A 20,054-nucleotide genomic window follows, 5' to 3' on the forward strand; every position below is an offset into this window, starting at 1 on the left:
CTGAAACTCTCCCCGCTTTACAGATGAGGAAGCGGAGGCTTGGAGAGGTGAGGTGACCTCTGAGACCATCCCACCAGGAGGTGGTGAAGCTGGTTTTGGGGAGCCCCCATTTCTCAATCCTGTTCTCTGGGCTGGAAGAGTCTGGGTGCCCAGACGCCTGGCTCCAGCTGGGTCCCCACACCTGTCTGCTACCCCTTCCTACCTTTGTACTTCCAATAATTGGAATAATTAAGTCAATCATCCACTCCTCGGGAGGCTGAGCCTGGAGTGGGAGGCAGGAGAACCCTGGGTCACATTCGACCTCTGAATAGTGCGAGCCTGGATGAGTCGTTTCCTTCCCCGGGTTGCACTCAATCCCCTGCACAAGGAGACAGGAGGACTTGCCGTGGAGGGGCCAGGATGCCCCAGGTATCAGCTGGTGCCGTGGAGGGGCCAGGATGCCCCGGGTATCAGCTGGTGCCGTGGAGGGGCCAGGATGCCCCGGGTATCAGCTAGTATTAACTGAGCACCCCTTGCCTATGGCAGGCCTGGAGGTCAGCCAGTTCCATGTGCTCCCCGAGGCATTGGGCTACTCCGCTGTGCCTCAGTGCCCCTATCTGGAAACTGGTGATGATGGCCTCCAGGGCCCCTTGACTGGGCTAACCTGTGATGCACGGACCAGCCGGGTCCCTCCTGGGAGCTCACAGACAGTCTTGCTCCTGGGATTGCTTTATTATTATGCCATCCCCTCCCTTTCCTGACGCTCCCAGAGTAAGTCTTCAAGCTGCACAGGTACCCAGTGGCCTCCTCAGCATTGGAGCTCGGATCGTAGACCCCCCACTTTTTTTTAAACCATCCCCCTGTACATCCTCCAAGCCTGTTATCCTGGAGGCCACTGTGGGACAGCCTTGGATTCAGGCCTGGCTCTGGGAAGCCCCAGGTCCCTGCTGGGGGCCCCCACCTGTGGGGGTGGAGGGCCAAAGTCATCCAGCATGAGGTACCATGACTCAGGGCCGAGAGGGGCTGGTCGATACCACCTGGGCCCCCTCCTCCAGCTTGAGCCTCCTCGTCTCCGATTCCTGGAGGGCTGCAGCGAGGCTGCTGCAGATGGAGGCAGAAGGTTCTGTTGACCAGGAGAGGCTCCTGTTTACTCACCGATTGCGCAGAGCTAAGCAGCCGGAAGGCCCCGGCCTGCCTGCCCCTGCCCCACCCAGGGTGGGGCCTGCATCTGTCCACAGGGCAGGTGTTAGGACCCATCCCAGGTACTTTTCAGGCCTCTGTTTCCGCAGCCCCCAAATGGGATGGGGTGGGGATGGGGTGGGCTTCTGGCTGAGCCAGGCTGTGGTGGAGTCAGAGCTCTGGGGTGCACTTTGAGGTCTGGGCTAGCTCCCCCCTGGCTGAGACCCTTTCCTCACCTGCAGAAGCGTCTGAGGAAGATGGTGACTGACACCTGCCTCGCACACTTGGTGGGGCGGCTGTAGGCACATCGTGATCTGTTGAACCCTCCCTCCAATGCTGTGATGCCCTGGGCTGCCGAAGAGGTGGAGGTCTGGATGCTTGTCCAGCGTCACACAGTGGGAAGTGCTGGCGCCAGGATTCAAGCCCTGATTGACCAGCTCTGGATTTGTGTCCTTTGCACAGAAACAGGCGTAGTGTAAACTCAGTGCCTCATCCCTCAACCCAGCTGGGAGGAGAGAGTCTGCCCCCACCTGGGCTGGGCAGGGGTGCTGGAGAGCGAACCCCTAATACTTGGGGCTGGCCTGATGTCAGGAGACCGGTCACTGCCACTTCCTCGGGCCCACGCTGTCCCCTTCCCTCCCCGGGCCCTGCTGTCTTTGTCTGCAATTGAGGAGGGTGACTCTGTGGCTCCTGAGGCCCCCTCCCCAGGGCCTGCCGAAGCAGCACTGTTCCCGGGCCATTGCGGTGATGCTGTTCACCCATTTGTTTGACAAATGTTTATTGGCGACATGGCTGGCTTGGGCTTTGGGGACACCACAGGGACAGGACCTCCAGGACCCTCCTCCTGGCTCGGGCCCAGCAGGGGTAGTGGACAGACCTCCAGGATTGGGGCCCAGCAGGGGCAGTGGACAGACCCCCTCCTGGCTCGGGCCCAGCGGGGCAGTGGACAGACCCCCAGGACCCTCCTCCCGGCTCAGGCCCAGCAGGGGCAGTGGACAGACCCCCAGGACCCTCCTCCCAGCTCAGGCCCAGCAGGGGCGGTGGACAGACCCCCAGGACCCTCCTCCCGGCTCGGGCCCAGCAGGGGCGGTGGACAGACCCCCAGGACTCTCCTTCCGGCTCGGGCCCAGCAGGGGCGGTGGACAGCAGCTCGAGAGTGTTCCTCATGGCCGGAGCTGGGGTTCAGGGGCCCTGCCAGGCTGCGAAGAAGGGGAGAATTTCTCGGTGTCTGCCTCCCTGTCAGACTTTAGGGCTGTGTTGTGGTTGCCCCAGCACAAAGTGGGGGCTCATCAACGCTTGCTGGGTGAACAAAAGTGGGAGCTGGGTGAACAAAAGTGGGGGCTCATCAATGCTTGCTGGGTGAACAAAGCTGAGATGGGGTCACAGCTCCCCTGGGTTTCACTTTACTCCTCTGGATGGCAGGACTCTAACCCCTCACTTCAAGGCTACGTGGAGAGTGGGGAGGCCTCAGCCCAGCTCCCTCACCCCCCTGAACCCCTCTTGTACCACTGTGGCAGCAGCCGCTCCTCCCAGCTTGGGCCACGTCCAGACTTGGGGACATTCCCAGAATGCAGGAGGCTCCTGGACAATCAATAATCCAATAAAGCGCCAGGCATCCGCCGGCTCCCGGTTGGTCCTGGTGATACGTTATCTTGCTGGCTCCATACACATGGAGGCTGGGAACTGCTCAGGTCGGTTCCAGAAGAGGAAACTGAGGTGGGGAGGGAGAGAAAGAAGGAAGCAGTGAAGGCCGGGACTGGCAGATCACATCAGCAACTGGCAGGAGGGGGTCGGGGCCTCAGGAAGGGGGACCCTGTGGTCTCAGGAACCGCCAGGAAACCTGGGACCTGGTCTCGCCCCCTCTGGGTTTTTCCATCCGTGAATCACACGGATGTGCCTTTCCCCTTCGCCCCGTGCCTCACACTTTCCTGCTGTATTCCTGATCCAGGACTCACCACCCCTACAGTTCTGAGCTGCAGCTGTGTGCTCTGTGGGCATCCTGCCCCTGCATCACCAGGGCTGGGGCCACCTCCCTCCGTCCCGGCTGTGTCCCCGGGGGGCCGGGTCACTGTCCAGCATCAAGTGGGTGCTCAGTAAACCTGTGTCCATGAAATGAAGGAGCAGCTGCCTCCCAGGCTTCTTGGGGGGGCTGCTGAGAGGTTGCCCGTTTAGTGAGACCAGCTGTCCCAGCTGCTCGGTCCTTGTTTCTGGAAGGAACCCGCCCCCCACCTTCTTCATCTACAAATTGGGAATTGCAGGAGGACCTGCGTACTGGGTTGTGTGAGAGTCAGAGACCCGCCAGGGATGAAACGCTCCATCATAAACCCAGCTGCATTGAATACTGTTGCCTTCATTTAAGTCGTCGTCGTTGGTCGGGAAAGCTCCTTGCCGGCAGCTAGTGCGGGTCTGGGGTCCTCTTCAGATGTACGGAGGCAGGGGCTTGGGGTTGGGAGTCCGGCTTCCCGGAATCTGCGGGCGTGAGCGCCAGGAGTGGCCATCAGCCAACCGTGACCACCTGCTTGTCGCCCACCGGCCCCCATTCAGCCCCCGGGTCCTGGCGAGGCTCCTCCCTGCCACCGGCCTCCAGGGGCTGCGCGGAGACGGCCCCCCACCCCGTCCCTGGAGGGCGGAGCGAGGCGGGGGCGCGGGCGGCCGTACTAGGAGGAATACGGCGGCGGCGGCGGCGGGGCTGGGCGGTTTCCCGCCGCGGGTGAATGGGTCCGACTGCGCTGCCGCCGCCGCGCATCGAAGCTCCGGCCGCGTCCCCCGCGCCAGCCCCGGGAGCCTGCGCGCCGGGACCCCTGCGTGTCTGCGAACAGACCTGCAGCCTCGGGCCGTCACCCCGGGCAGGTGAGTCCAGCGACCCCGCCGGCCTGCGGGCGCGGCCAGGACCCCACCCCCACCCCGGGCTGAGCCGCGGGAGGCCGGGGGGACACGGGGAGTCACTCGCTGCGCTCTCGGCCCCAGCCCTGCGGCCCCCCTCCCCCACCCGAACGCCTGGCCCTCGGGTCCAGGGAGAAGCCACAGGTGGGAGGGAGCTGGGGGGGCGGAGCTGGGACACCCCGGGGGCCACCCACATCCGTGTCTTCCCTTAGGACCGAGCGCGGAACCCCTTAGAACGAGCGCTGAGATGCTCAAAACCGGAGCAGGGGCGGGAGAGGGGCCGGTCTCCTCTGGGAGCTCCCCAGAGTCAGAGCGCGGCCCCCACCGCCCCGGGCTTGGGTGCTTGGGAGTTAAGCGGGATCCCTCCGGAGAAGGGAGCGGGGAACCCGCCTCTCTCCTGTCTTGGGCCGCAGCGCCTGGGCGGGACGCCCCCAGAGGACCCCTCCGTCCCCACCCCACTGACAGGGCCCTGCCAGGTGGCCCCACAGGGAACAGGTGCCCAGGGCCCTCTGCCAGCCGGCCCCGCTGCTCCTGACCCCTGCTTCTCTTCCCAGACGCTGCAGCCCCTGTCCTGGCCTCTTGCCTGCCGCCCCATGAGAAAACCAACATGTGGTTCTTGGAGCGGCTTCGGGGTCTGGGGAAAACGGCGCTGCCCGGGGCGCGGGGAGTGAGGCGGGGGACAAGGCCTCCAAGGGGCCCCTGTACAGCAATGTGCTGACGCCCGACAAGATCCCCGACTTTTTCATCCCCCCCAAGCTGCCCTCGGGCCCCGTGGAGGGCGAGGGACAGGCCACGCTGGGCCCGTCCACGTCGGAGCAGAACCTGGCCTCCGCGGCCCCCCGCCAGACCCCACGGAGCCCCCGGCTGCCTGCCAAGCTGGCGGCCGAGAGCAAGAGCCTGCTGAAGGCAGCCACCCGGCACGTGATCCAGATCGAGAGTGCTGAGGAGTGGCCGCCTGAGGAGGCCACTGACACTGACCCCCAGGCCCAGGGCGCCATGTCCCTGCCCTCGGTCCCCAAGGCCCAGACGTCCTACGGCTTCACCACGCTGGCCGAGAGCCCCCACACTAGACGCAAGGAGTCTCTGTTCCACAGTGAGCACGGGGCCCTGGCCCAGGTGGGCTCCCTGGGTGCCGGGCGCCGCCGGGCAGCTGCCAAGGCCAACGGGGGTGACGGGGGCCCCAGGGAGGCTGGCGGGGCCCTCATGAGCCCCGGCCGCTACTTCAGTGGCGGGGAGAGCGACACGGGGTCCTCGGCTGAGTCGTCTCCCTTCGGGTCCCCTCTGCTCTCCCGCTCGGTGTCACTGCTCAAAGGCTTCGCCCAGGACAGCCAGGCCAAGGTGAGCCAGCTCCGGCACTCTGTGGGCCGCCACGGCTCCCTGTCGGCTGATGACAGCACTCCAGACACCAGCCCGGGGAGCCGGCGCCGCCTGACCCGCCGGGCCCCCCCGGAACCTGGCCCCGAGTCGGGCCAGGCGCGTGGAGAGCACACGGTCCACGTGGGCCCTCGGGGCAGCGTGCGGCTGCTGGCAGAGTACGAGGCAGGCCAGGCCCGCCTGCGGGTGCGCCTGCTGGCTGCCGAGGGCCTCTACGACCGCCTGTACGATGCCCGCAGCATCAACTGCTGCGTGGGCCTGTGCCTGGTGCCTGGGAAGCTGCAGAAGCAGCGCAGCACCATCATCAAGAACAGCCGCCACCCCGTCTTCAATGAGGATTTCTTCTTCGACGGCCTGGGGCCGGCCAGCGTCCGGAAGCTGGCCCTCAGGATCAAGGTGGTGAACAAGGGCAGCAGCCTCAAGCGGGACACGCTGCTCGGGGAGAAGGAGCTGCCCCTGACCTCCCTGCTCCCCTTCCTGTAGAGCGGGGACCTGCTCGCTGCCCGCTCGGGTGCAGAGGGCGGACCCCTGTCTCTCCTCCACACCGGGTCCCGGTGGGCAGGTCAGCTGGCTTGGGCTGGGGCTGGGCGGGGAGGGGCTCACACTCAGGCTGGGCTGGGCCCTGATGCTGTAGCTGACGTGGGTTTCCTGGTCACCCGAGGCTGACTGGAGTATTATTTTTCATGAATTCATTTCTTTGGAGGAGGAGGAGGAGAGGGGGCCTCAGGGGAAGAGAAAGGGCCACTTCGTGAGGCCCCCCCACATTGCCTCGCCCCTTTCACACAGAGTTCTAGCAGGAGGTTCTCAGGGGCCCAGGAATCCGTGCAAGTGACAAGGCAGGGCCGTGGACGGGGAGGTCACAAGTCCCGGAGCCCACATTCTCCTTCACTGCTCGCGTGTCTTCCTCCCCCGCAGCCTGCCGCCCTCCAGTTCCCACCCTGCAGAGAGCAGGGCCTCACGGCAACACCAGGCCCAGGTCCAGGCCCAGACTCTGCCCGAGACGCTCCCTCCAGGGGTCAGGCTGTCTCTGGGAGACCCCAGCTTCCCAGGTTCCGGTGGTGAGCGGGACCAGGCCAGGGTGCCTTGCCGAGGGTGGGCGCGGAGGGAGCAGCTGCTGCCACAATCAGAGCAGAGGAGGTCTTGGCAGAGGTCTGCTGGGAGGAAACTCCTGTCCTGCTTTCCTCCGACACAGTTGACACTTGCTTTTTGGGTGCAGGCCTGTCTGGCCATTTCTGCTGTGACGCTGGAGGGTCTTGCTCAGAGATGCCCAGAGAGCAGCCCTGTGGCCCATCCCTCCTCGCTGGGGGCTGCCACCTGTCGCCCTTCTGTCCAGCGTCTGCAGCTGGGAGCGACACGCGGTGACTGACGCGCGGTGACACGCGGTGACTGACGGCCATGGCTTTGATGCCGTGTGTAAATAGGCTGTGGCTACGGTGGGTGGGTCAGAGCCCAGGAGGCAGCTGGGGGGACCCGGCTGTGGCGTTTCATGCTGCTCGGTGGCCGCAAGGCTCCCATTGTGTGGTTATGTGGGTCCTTGAAAGATTTTGGGGGGCGGTTTCCAGCTCAGAATGATGCAGAAAAGACTCAAAGCAGGGGCCAGGCCAGGACAGTGGCTTTGCCTCTCCTGGCTGCTGGTGGGCACGGGGAACCAGGGCACATCTGTGGCATCCCAGGACATCCCTCATCAGCCCGTTTGCTACACATTGTCCCTCTTGACCAGGGAAGGGTGGAGGAGCTGCTTCCCAGGACTGGAGGAGCAGCCGGGCCCCTGCTGCACGTTCGGTGGGACACACCTGTGAGCCCTCCAGAGAGACCGTGCAGGGCCCTTGGGGCTGGGCCCCTTCTGAGCCTGGTGTTGCAGGCGCTCTGCTCTCTCCGGAAGCCAGGGCACCCGGGCAGAGGCTCCTCAGGCCGGGGAGGTGGGGAGGGTGCCCTGCATGGAGAGAGACGCTCCCTGCCTTCTCTGATGCTCACCCCTCCTAGGCCCTGTTCTCTCTGGGGTCCCCCGTTTAATAGCCCCTGCACTGTTTGATATCTTAGTGTCTGAGGTTGACTGTGGGTAAATCTGTAAGACACTCCCTAAGTGTGTTTGTTTATAAAAGCTGTTTATAGTGCAATAAAGGTGTTTCGGGAATACGGGGGTGGAGGTTGGCTTGCCTGGCTGTTTAATAACGAGAGAGCTCTGCCGTGAACTCCAGTGGGGGCGGTGGAGAGGGTTCCAGATCAGTGAGGTCCTTTCCACCGACTTTCAGAATGCCCTCCACATTCTCCTGCCCCGGGTGGAGGCAGGCAGGGGGCAGGAGCCCAGTCCCTGATAAACCACCGCTCCCTTGGAGCAGCAGGTCTGGGTGCTGCTCCACGATTCCAGCTCTGTGACTGCACCCATGTGAGGAAACAGGACTCTGACTCCACACGGTGCCTACAGGGTGGGTCCCAGCTCCACCCAGAACCTTCAGACAGGACCCCATCTCCACATAACCCCACCAGACACCGACCCGTCTCCCCTGACACTCCTCAGGACAGGACCCTGTCTGCACAGACCCCTCAGGACAGGGCCCCATCCCCCCTCGGATGCCTCAGGATGGGACTCCGTCCCCCCCAGACCCCTCAGGACAGGGCCCCTTCCCCCCTCAGACCCCTCGGGACAGGAACCTGTCCCCCCTCTGACCCCTCAGGACAGGGCCCCATTACCCCCCCAGACCTCTCAGGACGGGACCCCGTCCCCCCCCAAGACCCCTCAGGATGGGGCCCTGTCCCCCCCCAGACCCCTCAGGACAGGGCCGGTCTCCGTGCTCTGAGCCCAGGCTGGGCTTTGTCTCTGCTGCTGCCTGCGGGGCCCAGAGGTCTAGGCCATCTCAAATCCACCAGGAGCTTTTGGGATTTTGAGGGTTCGGTGCAGCCTCCTGACAGCGGCCTGAGGAGCTGCACTAAGGAGTCCCGGTCAGGGCCTGGGATGGGTTGACAGGGTTACGGGCACCTGGTACCCTCTTCAGCCCCAGCCACTCATCCCTAGGCTGCGTGTGCATGCGTGCCAGGTAGGTGCACATACGTAGCCAGATGCCCTCGTTCACTCCTGGCTGTGGTCGTTTGCTGCCTTGTGATATTGATCCTGAGCAGAATGAATCTACTGTTAGGGCCTCCAGCGTCCCTGGCACCACAGAGCGCTCGATCCCAGTGGGTGCTGTGTGGTGAAGGAGGCAGGCACACCTGCCAGCAGTCTCTCTCTCCAGCGTGGCGGCCATCCTGAGTCTCCCGACCCTCAGGAAGGCCATGGGCACCACAGGCAGGGGGCAGCCTGTTTGGTGCAAATTACACAAAGATGCCCCTTCTTCAGCATGGAGCCATCATAGGGAACGACAGAGCCAAGAGATGAGCAGTCATAAGCTTGGAGACATTGGGGACACCTGGATCCAGCTATGCCTGAAGTCCATAACGGCACACCACTTCAGCTCAGAGGGTGGGCCAGTCAAGTCCCTTCTTTGCTCAAGCCGGCTTGATTCAGGTTGTTTTGTTTTGTTTGTTTGTTTTTTGGAGATGGAGTTTTGCTCTGTTTTCTGGGCTGGAGTACAGTGGTGCAATGTGGGCTCTCTGCAGCCTCTGCCTTCTGGGTTCAAGCAATTCTCCTGCCTCAGCCTCCCAAGTAGCTGAGATGACAGGCGCCCGCCACCATGCCCGGCTAGTTTTTTGTATTTTTAGTAGAGACAGGGTTTCGCCAAGTTGGCCAGGCTCGTCTCAAACTCCTGACCTCAGGTGATCCACCCACCTCGGCCTCCCCAAGTGCTGGGATCACAGGCGTCTGCTAGCACGTCCGGCTGATTCGTTTTTTAAGCTGACAGCCAGAGACCACTGACCCAGTGGGTGTCTGATCCGAGGAGGAGGAGTAACACCTTCCCAGGGCCCCTGCCTTGTGGCATCTCCTCTCTGGGGCTTTGAAACCCTGACATGTGTGGGGAGCTAGCAGGGCGAATTTCAAGCCCCACCTTCCACTTGGGGCGCGGCCAGGGCCAGCCACGTGGCTTCTCTGGGTCTCAGGCTCCCCAGGCCAAAGGCTCTGTCTGTGATGAGCCCTGGCGGCTTGTGTGCGGTAGAGCTGAATCCACAGGCTCACTGGGCGGAAGCTGGCACAAAATAGTGACGATAATTAATATAATCACATCAGAGCCATAATTACTGGCGGCCTCAGACCCACCCAGGCGGGGGCTCCCTCGGCCTCTCTCTGCTGCACCCACCGCCCCAGTGCCGGGTTCAATTAAGCTTCTGTTTTCTTCTCGGCTCCTGGGGGTAGGAGGGAGGGCTGCCCACGGCCAGTTCCGCCGACAGGAGGAGAAAAATGACTTCAATAAAAAGGAGGAGGCGTGAGCGACCCGCGCACATGCCCCTCCCCACGAGGGCGGCGATTCCCGCGGGCCGGCACTGAGCCCTGGCTCCACGGGCGACCACAGGCAGGCGACCTGGTGCTCGCGCCTCAGTTTACTCTACTGTAGAGTGACGTGGTCCCAGAGCCTCCCTCCAGGGTCACACGCAGGGCATGGCCTGCTGATAAAGCCCATCGTGGGTGGGTGGGCGGGAGGACCCGCCGAATCCTCACCAAGATGCTGCCAACTGCCATCCACAGATGGAAACATCGAGGCACAGAAGGCAAAGGGGCCTGTGCACACCTCCCAGCTGGCAGGACAGGAATTCGGACCAGGGCTGGACCCATGCGGCCCTTCCCGGGTGGGACTGGACACCCACTAGCATGGCCAGCCCCTACCCGCTGGCTGAGAGGGCGACCAAGGCCTGAGAAGGCCCCAGGGCTGCGTGGCCCCACATGGGGTGTGGAGCTGTGCTCTGCCAGCCATGGGTCAGAATTCTGACAAGTCCCTCCATTCTCTGTGACTCAGTTTCCCCTCTGCAGCACCCTGTACCCTCCCTGCCTGCTGGTGGGGCTGGGGTAAGTGCTGGCCCAGCACCCGTGGCACTCAGTCCTGGTCACCAGGCAAGCCCGGCTGCAGTGCCACACTTGGTGGAACACACGGGGCAGCCCAGGCAGGAGGAATTCAGGAGCGGCCAACGTGGGCCTATCTGCTGGCAGCAATGGAAGTCAGGATGGGGCCCCCGGGGCAGGGACCAGGAGGGATGAGGGGCCTCTGGGGGCTGTCATGGTTGGTGTTTTCATCGGGGCGGGGGTTGCTATGGCGAGTTTATTTATAAATGTTCACTGAGCTCATCAGGACCCAGTATTCAGAACACACAAAGTATTCATACAACTCAGCAACAAAATGACAAACAACCCCATTAAAAAATGGGCAAAAGGCTGGGCGCGGTGGCTCACGCCTGTAATCCCAGCACTTTGGGAGGCCGAGACGGGTGGATCACGAGGTCAGGAGATCGAGACCATCCTGGCTAACACGGTGAAACCCCGTCTCTACTAAAAAAAATATAAAAAAACTAGCTGGGTGAGGTGGTGGGCGCCTATAGTCCCAGCTACTCAGGAGGCTGAGGCAGGAGAATGGCGTAAACCCAGGAGGCGGAGCTTGCAGTGAGCTGAGATCCGGCCACTGCACTCCAGCCTGGGCGACAGAGGAGACTCCGTCTCAAAAAAAAAAAAAAAAAAAAAAAAAAAAAAAGGGCAAAAGACTTCAATGCGCATTTATTGGAAGAAGATATGCAAATGGCCAACAAGCACACGAAAACATGCTAGGCATCCTTTGCCATTACCGAGATGCAAATCGAAACTAAATGAGATACCACTTCCCACCTACTAGGAGACCTGTCATCAAGAATATGGAGAATAATGAGTGTTGGTGAGGCTGTGGAGAAACAGGACCTCTACACACTGCTGACGGGGCTGTAACGTGGTGTAGCCGCCGTGGCAAACAGTCTGCCAGTAGCTCAAAAAGGTAAACGCGGAAGTTCCACACGGCCCAGCGATTCCACTCCTGAGTGCGCCCGAAAGAATTGAAAACTGTCACTCAGACACGGGTGTGTTAATGTTTGTAACAGCTCTATTTCCATCACTCAAAACATAGAAACAGCCCAAATGTCCATCGACAGAGAGAGATTCACCACTATGTGGCATATTTGTACACTGGAATAGTACTCAATCACACAAAAAATGGAGCATGGCCTTGAAACATGACATTCAGTGAAAAAACTCAGGCACAAAAGGATGCATATTGTCTGCTTACATTTATATGAGATGTCAAATACAGGTAAATCCAGAGGATTTCTTTTTGAGATAAGAAGAATGTTTTGAGGAGCTAGACAAAGTGGCTTGCACCTACAATCCTAGCAACGTTGAGAGGCTGAGCCAGGAGGATCCCTTGAGCCCAGGAATTGGAGGCTGCAGTGAGCTGTGAATATGCCACTGCACTCCAGCCTGGACCAAAAAGCAAGACCCCAACAATTTATTTTAAAAAAATGTTTTGGAGCTTAATAGAAGTTACAGTTGCACAACATTGTGAAGGTGCTAAAAGACACTGAACTGATCGTGTCAAAGTGGTTAATGTGCAGTGGCTCCCGCCTGTCATCCCAGCACTTCGGGAGGCCGAGGTGGGTGGATCATCTGAGGTCAGGAGTTTGAGACCAGCCTGGCCAACATGGTGAAACCCCGTCTCTACTGAAAACACACAAAAAATTAGCCGGATGTGGTGGTGGGTGACTGTAATCTCGGCTACTCGGGAGGCTGAGGCAGGAGAATCCCTTGAACCCAGGAGGCAGAGGTTGCAGTGAGCCGAGATTGTGCCACTGCACTCCAGCCTGGGTGACAGAGCAAGACTCCATCTCAAAAGAAAAAAAAAAAAAAAGGCATCACAGAATCCTCTCACTTGGTGCCCAATCATCCACCCTATGATCCCTTTCATAACCCATTCCATTCATCCTTCTCCATTCCATTCATCCTTCCCATCATCCTTCCCATCATCCTTCCCACCATCCTTCTCCATCATCCTTCTCCATCATCCTCCACCATCCTTCCCATCATCCTTCTCCATCATCCTTCCCATCATCCTTCTCCATAATCCTTCCCATCATCCTTCCCATCATCATCCTTCCCGTCATCCTCCCATCATCCTTCTCCATCATCCTTCTCCATTATCCTTCCCATCATTCTTCCTATCATCCTTCTCATCCTCCTTCTCCATCATCCTTCCCACCATCCTTCTCCACCATCCTTTCCATCATCCATCCTTCTCCATTCCATCCTTCCCATCAATCCTCTTCCATCATCCTTCCCACCATCCTTCTCGCATCATCCTTCCCATCATCCTCCCATCTCCTTCCCGTCATCCTCCATCATCCTTCTCCAATCATCCTCCCATCATCCTTCTCCATCATCCTTCCCATCATCTTTCTCCATCATCCTTCACCATCCTTCCCTATCATCCTTCTCCATTACCCTTCTCATCATCTTCCCACCATCCTTCTCCATCATCCTTCCCGTCATCCTTTTCATCATCCTTCACATCATCCTTCTCCATCATCCTTCCCATCATCCTTTTCATCATCCTTCACATCATCCTTCCCATCATTCTTCCCTATCATCCTTCCCCATTACCCTTCTCCATCATTCTCCATTATCCTTCTCCATCATCCTTCCCATCATCCTTCCCATCATCCTTCCCGTCATCCTTCTCCATCATCCTTTTCGTCATCCTTCACATCATCCTTTCCTCCATTATCCTTCCCATCATCTTCTCCCATCATCCTTCCCATCATCCTTCCACATCATACTTCCCGTCATCCTTTTCATCATCCTATCACATCATCCTTCTCCATCATCCTTCACATCATCCTTTCATCATCCTTCATCATCCTTCTCCATCATCCTTCCATCATCCTTCCCATGCATCCTTCCACATCATCCTTCTCCAATTCATGCTTCCCATCATCATTCCCATCATCCTTCACATCATCCTTCTCCATCATCCTTCCCCATCCATCCTTCTCCATCATGCTTCCATCATCCTTCCCATCATCCCTTCCGCCATCATCCTTCACATCATCCTTACTCCATCATGCTTCCCATCATCCTTCCCATCATTCCTTCCCATCATCCTTCCATAATCCTTCCGTCAATCCTTTTCATTCATCCTTCACGATCATCCTTCTCCATCATCCTTCCCATCATCCCTTTTCATCATCCTTCACATCATCCTTCCCATCTTCTCCCTATCAATCCTTCCCCCTATTACCCTTGCTCCATCATTCTCCATTATCCTCTCCATCATCCTTCCATATCTTCCCATCATCCTTCCCGTCCTCCTTCCCTGTCATCCTTTCATCATCCCTCCACAGTCATCCTTCCCCTCCATCTCCTTCCATTCATTCCTTCTCCATCATCCTTCCCATCATCCTTCCCATCATCCTTCCCGTCATCCTTTTTCATCATCCTTCACATCATCCTTCTCAATCTCCTTCACATCATCCTTCTCCATCATCTTCCCATCATCCTTCTCCATCATCCTTCCCATCATCCTTCCATCATCCTTCAACATCATCCTTCTCCATCATTGCTTCCCATCATCCTTCCCATCATCCTTCCACATCCTTCACATCATCCTTCTTCCATCATCCTTCCCATCATCCTTCTCCATCATCCTTCCCAATCATCCTTCCATCCATCCTTCCCGTCATCCTTTTCATCATCCTTCACATCAATCCTTCCTCCATCATCCTTCCATCATCCTTCTCCATCATCCTTCCCATCATCCTTCTTCCATAATCCTTCCCATCATCCTTCCCATCAATTCTTCCCTATCATCCTTCCATCATTCTTCCCTATCATCCTTCCCCCATTACCCTTCTCCATCATTCTCCATTATCCCTCTCCATACATCCCTTCCATCATCCTTTCCCATCATCCTTTCCGTCATCTTCTCATCATCCTTCTCGTCATCCTTCCCATAATCCTTCTCATCCTTTTCCATCATCCTTTCCTCATACTTCAACACGTCATCACACTCCGCCATCATCTTGCCCATCATCACGCCTCCCTTATACATAACACTTCCGTCATCTTACATAGACACACACCCCCTTCTCCATCATCCTTTTCTATCATCCTTCACCATCATCCTTCCCCATCATCACCCATCCCCACCATCCTTCCTTATCATCTGTTCCATTGTTTGTCCCTAGACCAGCTCTGTTTCCTCTGCCCTGGTCCTCACGGTAAAAACCCAAGTCCTTCCCATTCCCACCAGGCCCTGCATGACCTGCCTGGCCACCTCCTTGTTCTCAACTCCTCCCTTTCTCTCCCTTTCTCAGTCTGCTGCAGCTGCATGGGCCTCCTTTTGGTTCCATCTGCACAGCAGGCACATTGGTCTCAAGAGTCTTTACTCGTGCTGTACGCTTCCTAGATACCCTCATGGCCTTCACCTCAATGGCCTTCCCTGCCTTCCACTGTCCCCCAACTCTTCTTTGCTTTCTTCTCGGCTCTCTGTGGGGGCCAGGACCACCTCCCAGGCTCTTCCCAGGCCCAGAACCGTGCTTGGCACATAGCAAGTGTTCAAGTTTTAGCTGAATAAATGTGTGTGATGGCCAAGGTGCTAAGATTTTTTCTGAGAAATCTGAGAAATCAGTAGGATGGGGGTCTGGGGCCTCTTCCCACCTTCACAGGCAGCTGCAGACACCATCCCCACTGGCCCCCAGGACCTCCTCACACCCACTCACACTCACGGGCTCTCTCTGGCTGAAAGGAAGAGCTATTTTTAACCACGTCATCCTCCACCTCAGGTGTTTACTTGCACAATAATAAGGGTGGGCGATGAGTGAGCCAACCTCAGATTACACCAGCACATGCGGCAGGGCCGCCAGCACTGCCTGCCCATGTGGTCCTTCACCTGGAGACCCTCACATAGCCTTCCCTGAAGGCCAGGGAAGACCTTCAAGGCGTGAGTGTTCCCAGGAGCCTGCAGGCCCAGAGAGAGCTGCTGCAGAGAGGGGGTGCCTGCCAAGCACAGGGCTGCATAGACGTCTATCCAAACTCAGGGATGGCTGGTCTTGTAGAGCCATGGGCCCCACAGAATGGGGTCCATGCCAATGCCCTCCTCCCCAGCCACACTCACCCCACTGTGCGTTGGTATCTCCCTGCCGTCCCTGCAGGCTCCGGCCCCATCCCACCTCCAGGCCTTTCCTCCTGGTGCACTCTCCCCTGATCACCTCCCAGTCCCTTCCTCACCTCCTTCGCTTCTGTCATTGCCCAAAGTCCCCTTCCTGGGAAGGCCTCCCCGACCTCCCTACCTTCCCCAAGACTGCCATCTCCTCCCTGCTGCGTTCTCCTGGCTAACAGACTCTGATTCACCAGTTGTGTTTCTTGCCTGTCTTCCCCACTAAGACGCCAGCTCCAGGAGGGCAGGGATTTTGCCAATTTTGTTCACAGCTGGGTCCCCAGGGCCTCTGCCGGGGTGGGCGTGGCACACAGTCGGTGCCCAGTGTATGGTTGATGTACTCGCCAATGAACGAAAGGCTGTGCAGGACCTTGCCAGCTCTTCTGGAAGCGTTTGGATGGGGCCAGCACTACCCCTCCCTGTGGGCTGAGCAGCTGCCACCTGGGGAAGCCATAGCGAAGGTACATGGCCCGTGAGTGTTCCCACAGCAGAGATGTGTCCTCACGGTTCTGGAGGCCAGAGCTTTGCCATCCAGGTGTCGGCAGGGCTGGCTCCTTCCAGAGGCTCAGAGGGAGACTGCGTCTGCGCCCTTCTCCAGCTGGTGGTGGTGGCCAGCGGCCCTCAGCCTGTAGATGCCTCAGTCCAGTCTCTGCCTCTGTCCTTGCACGGCCGCTGCCCCTGAGTGTGTTGTGAGCCCACTCCTCATCTTAGAGGGACGCCGGTCACTGGACTGAGGGTCCACCTGACTCCAGGGTTACCTCATCGTAACTCATGACATCTGCAAAGACCTTATTTCCAAATAAGGTCCCACTCATGGGTTCCAGGGACAGGCTGTATTTTGAGGGGAGACACAACGGAACCCGTCACACGCTCCTTGATGCTGATTAAATCCAAGTCTGAGCCCATCTAGACCTGTAGAGTTGGGGTCTCTGTAGGAGGCAGGGAGGAGGGCTGGCCCAAGACTCTACGCTTTGGATATTGTTTTCACATCTTTTAGTTTTGATATCATTTTGACCTTATAGGAAAATGGCAAGATTACTTGCCATACAGCAGGAGCTCCCCCTGACTCTACCCAGAGTCACCAGCAGGCTGGATTTTCCCCATTTGCTGTGTCATCTTCAGTGTCTGTACCTCTATCTGTATCTACAGCCACCTGCTGTCTACGTACTGTACAATATTCATATTTATACGCATTTTCAGAACCATTTAAGACTATGCTGGAGGTGCGATGCCCACTTCCTCCTAAACATACCACCGTATCTTTTCTAAAAACCAGGACTCTCTTTTATAACTCTGGGGCTGTTGTCAACGTCGGGAAATTCCACATCCACACAATGCTCAGATCTAATCCGCTGCCTGCATTTAAATCTCGCCGGCTGCTGCGGTGATGTCCCACTGTGGGGGGGGCTTGCTACCCCAGCAGGTACCATGGCAACAGATGCTGCTGGCCGGGCCTGCAGTGGAGCAGCCTGGACTGGGAGCCAGCCGGGGCGGGGGCTAGGGGGCTGGGGGGCTAGGCCTGGAGGTGCTGCTGGCCCTGGGGTCGGGTTCATGGCACCCTGAGGACCACACAGAGTAAAGCTCCTGGGCCTCTCAGACCACTTGGCCTTGGCTAAGGGTTGAGAAGGGTTCTGAGGCCTTGCCAGAGCTTAGAGGGAAACTGTGTGGCCCTCGGCAATTGGCTGCTGATGCCTGCCTCAGGCCGGCCGTGGTGTGGGCGCAGCTTGCGGTGTGTTTGTGTCCAGTCCTCGTGTTCACAGGTGAGGAAGGGCCTCCTTCTGAGGCTCTTGGCAAGCTTGGAGGAAGCAGAGCCAGGTTGCCTGGTCCACGGGCTTGACCGCATCCAGATGCTGGGGAGCAGGGGCTGCCGCGTCAGAGCTGCTCACAGCCGGGCCCTGGGGAGCCACTGATGTCACTGCGCCTCCGTGTTCCCATCTGTGACGGGGACCAATGGTGGCCGTCTCCGTGTTCCCGTCTGTGACAGGGAGCAGTGGTGGCCGTCTCCGTGTTCCCATCTGTGACGGGGACCAATGGTGGCCGTCTCCGTGTTCCCACCTGTGATGGGGAGCAGTGGCGGCCGTCTCCGTGTTCCCATCTGTGACGGGGACCAATGGTGGCCGTCTCTGTGTTCCCGTCTGTGACGGGAGGCAGTGGCGGCCGTCTCGGTGTTCCTGTCTGTGACAGGGAGCAGTGGTGGCTGTGCCTTCGGGGCTGCTTGAGGACTGAGTGGGAGGACGTTGCTACATGCAGTTTTGTTGATGTGTCTGTGGTTTTACAGGGACCCTACTCTCGGGCTATACGGGCTGCTTCCGTTACAGCCTTGGGTCTGTATTGTTCAGAATCACATCTTGGAGACTACGCTCTACCCACGTGGCTCTGTCTCCCGTTACCATGGGGTCTTGGCCTGCACTGCTCCCGAACCCCAACCCCAGCTCAGGCCCCAGGAGAGAAATGGATGGGTCCCAACACGCCAGTCCTCATGGGGGATATGCGAGCAAGTAGAGATGCAGGAGCAGGAGCCACGGGCAGGGCACGTGCAAGAGGTCAGTGGTGGACTCAGAAGACAGGCAGACACACGGAGGAGAGAAAGCGGGAGGACAGAGAGAGAGAGAGACGGAGGGGGCATCGCCCGTGTCTGGAGGGGAGGGGGCTTGTCAAGGGCTGGGTGGGGTTGGGGCTGCAGAGGGATTGGGGGACGCATCCCAGCCTCTCCTCCAAGTGCATCTTGGGCTGTTCTCCAGAAGCCGGCTCTTTGGACTGGAAACACTTAAAACAGACCTCACAGCTCAGACACTGTCTCTGCAGCCACCCTGGTGGCCCTCAGGTGTCCCCAGCTTCCCCCGGAATGCTGAGTGTGGTGGTGCATTTTTTGCGTGAACTCGACTGGGCCACAGGATCCCCAGAAGTTTCATCAAACCCTATTCTGGGCATGTCTGTGAGGATGTCTTTGGATGAGATGAACATTTTGCAAAACACCCGCTCTTAGGAACATGTCCCCACTCTATTGTCATGTTTGGCGTTTCGTTATTATAAGTAAATCTGGGATGAATATTTACATGTGAACGTCACTGACTGCGTGCTCTGTGACATGTTTGGACGTGTGTCCCGCCAAATCTGACACTGAACTGTGATCCCGAGTTGGTGTGGGGCCTGGTGGGAGGTGCTGGCTCACAGGGCAGACCCCGCCTGCAGGGCTTGGCCCATACCCTTGGTGACATGCGAGTTCGTTCTTGCTCACCTGAGAGCCCTTTAGGAGTGTGGCACCTTCCCCCTTGCTCCCTCTCACCCGTGACACACCGGCTCCCTCTTCACCTTCCTCCATCCAGGAGTAAAGCTCCCTGGCCCCACCAGAAGCAGCCGGGAGGCTGGTGTCACACTTACTGTACAGCCCGCAGAAGCGCGAGCAAATGAACCCTCTTCGTCATGAACGCCCCAGCCTCAGGTACCTCTTTATGAGACACAAAGCGGGCTGACACATTGTGTAAGACAGATGACTGAGGATGAACATCCTGGGCCCAAGGATGAAGCATCTGTGGCGCAGGCACCTGCTGCCCAGTTCCCTTCTAAGGGGCTACGCCCGTGCAGGGCTGAGGGTGTGGGGCCCGCCCCCATGCTGGCCCATCCTTGCCAACCCTGCACGTCTCTCTCTTTTTATCAGTTTTCAAGGAAAGGATGGCATCTCACCAGTTTAACTTGAACTTTTTTTTTTTTGAGACAGAGTCTCGTTGTGTCACCCAGGCTGGAGTGCAGTGGCACAATCTCGGCTCACTGCAAGCTCCGCCTCCCGGGTTCAAGTGATTCTCCTGCCTCAGCCTCCCGAGTAGCTGGGATTGCAGGCACCCACCACGCCCAGCTGATTTTTGTATTTTTAGTGGAGACGGGGTTTCACCATGTTGGCCAGGCTGGTCTTGAACTGCTGACCTCAGGTGATCCATCCACCTTGGCCTCCCAAAGTGCTGGAATTACAGGCATGAGCCACCACGCCTGGCCCTTAACTTGAATTTCTTTTGGCTGGATGTGTGTTCCTAAGATCTTGGCCACAGTATTTCTTCCATTTGTAACTTGCTCATCCAAGTTCTCACTCACCCTCCTGTCGGGGTTTTAACCTGTTACTTATTTATGTGAGCGTATTGTATAACAAGTATACACGATCAAGGCCGAGGCTGAGACCCTGCTGTGTACTCACAGATACACACGGCCGAGGCTGAGACTCCGGGCCCCTGTGGTCCCAGCTACTCGGGAGTCTGAGGTGGGAGGATCGCTTGAACTCAGGAAGTCGAGGCAGCAGTGAGTGGAGATTGCACTCTTGCACTCCAGCCTGGGTGACAGAGCAAGACACCGCGTCAAAAAATGAATAATAAATACATACATACTGAAATTTTTAGGGGTGGAGGGGCATGACGTCTACACCTGAGCTTCAAATGTTCAGGAAAAAACCACAGGACAATAACACAGTGTGGAAGGTCATGCACAGCTGGTGACCAGGTGAAGGGCACACAGAATTCTTAGTGGGATCCTGAAGTCAGTTTGACTTGGGGCTGCCAAAGA

At 58.3% G+C, this 20,054-nt stretch overlaps 1 protein-coding gene across 1 annotated transcript; it reads left to right on the forward strand.

Moving 5' to 3' along the window:
• Window positions 1-3,872: 3,872 nt before the first annotated feature.
• C2CD4C (C2 calcium dependent domain containing 4C) lies at window positions 3,873-7,549 on the forward strand. Its single transcript, XM_017875382.1, is given in 3 exon segments — window positions 3,873-4,008; window positions 4,596-4,673; window positions 4,676-7,549. Coding segments are annotated over 3 exon segments (1,437 nt in total). The 3' UTR covers window positions 5,899-7,549.
• The last annotated feature ends 12,505 nt before the right edge of the window (window positions 7,550-20,054 follow it).

Source organism: Rhinopithecus bieti, unplaced genomic scaffold, assembly GCF_001698545.2.
Source record: "Rhinopithecus bieti isolate Rb0 unplaced genomic scaffold, ASM169854v2 scaffold_10175, whole genome shotgun sequence".
NCBI lineage: Eukaryota > Metazoa > Chordata > Mammalia > Primates > Cercopithecidae > Rhinopithecus > Rhinopithecus bieti.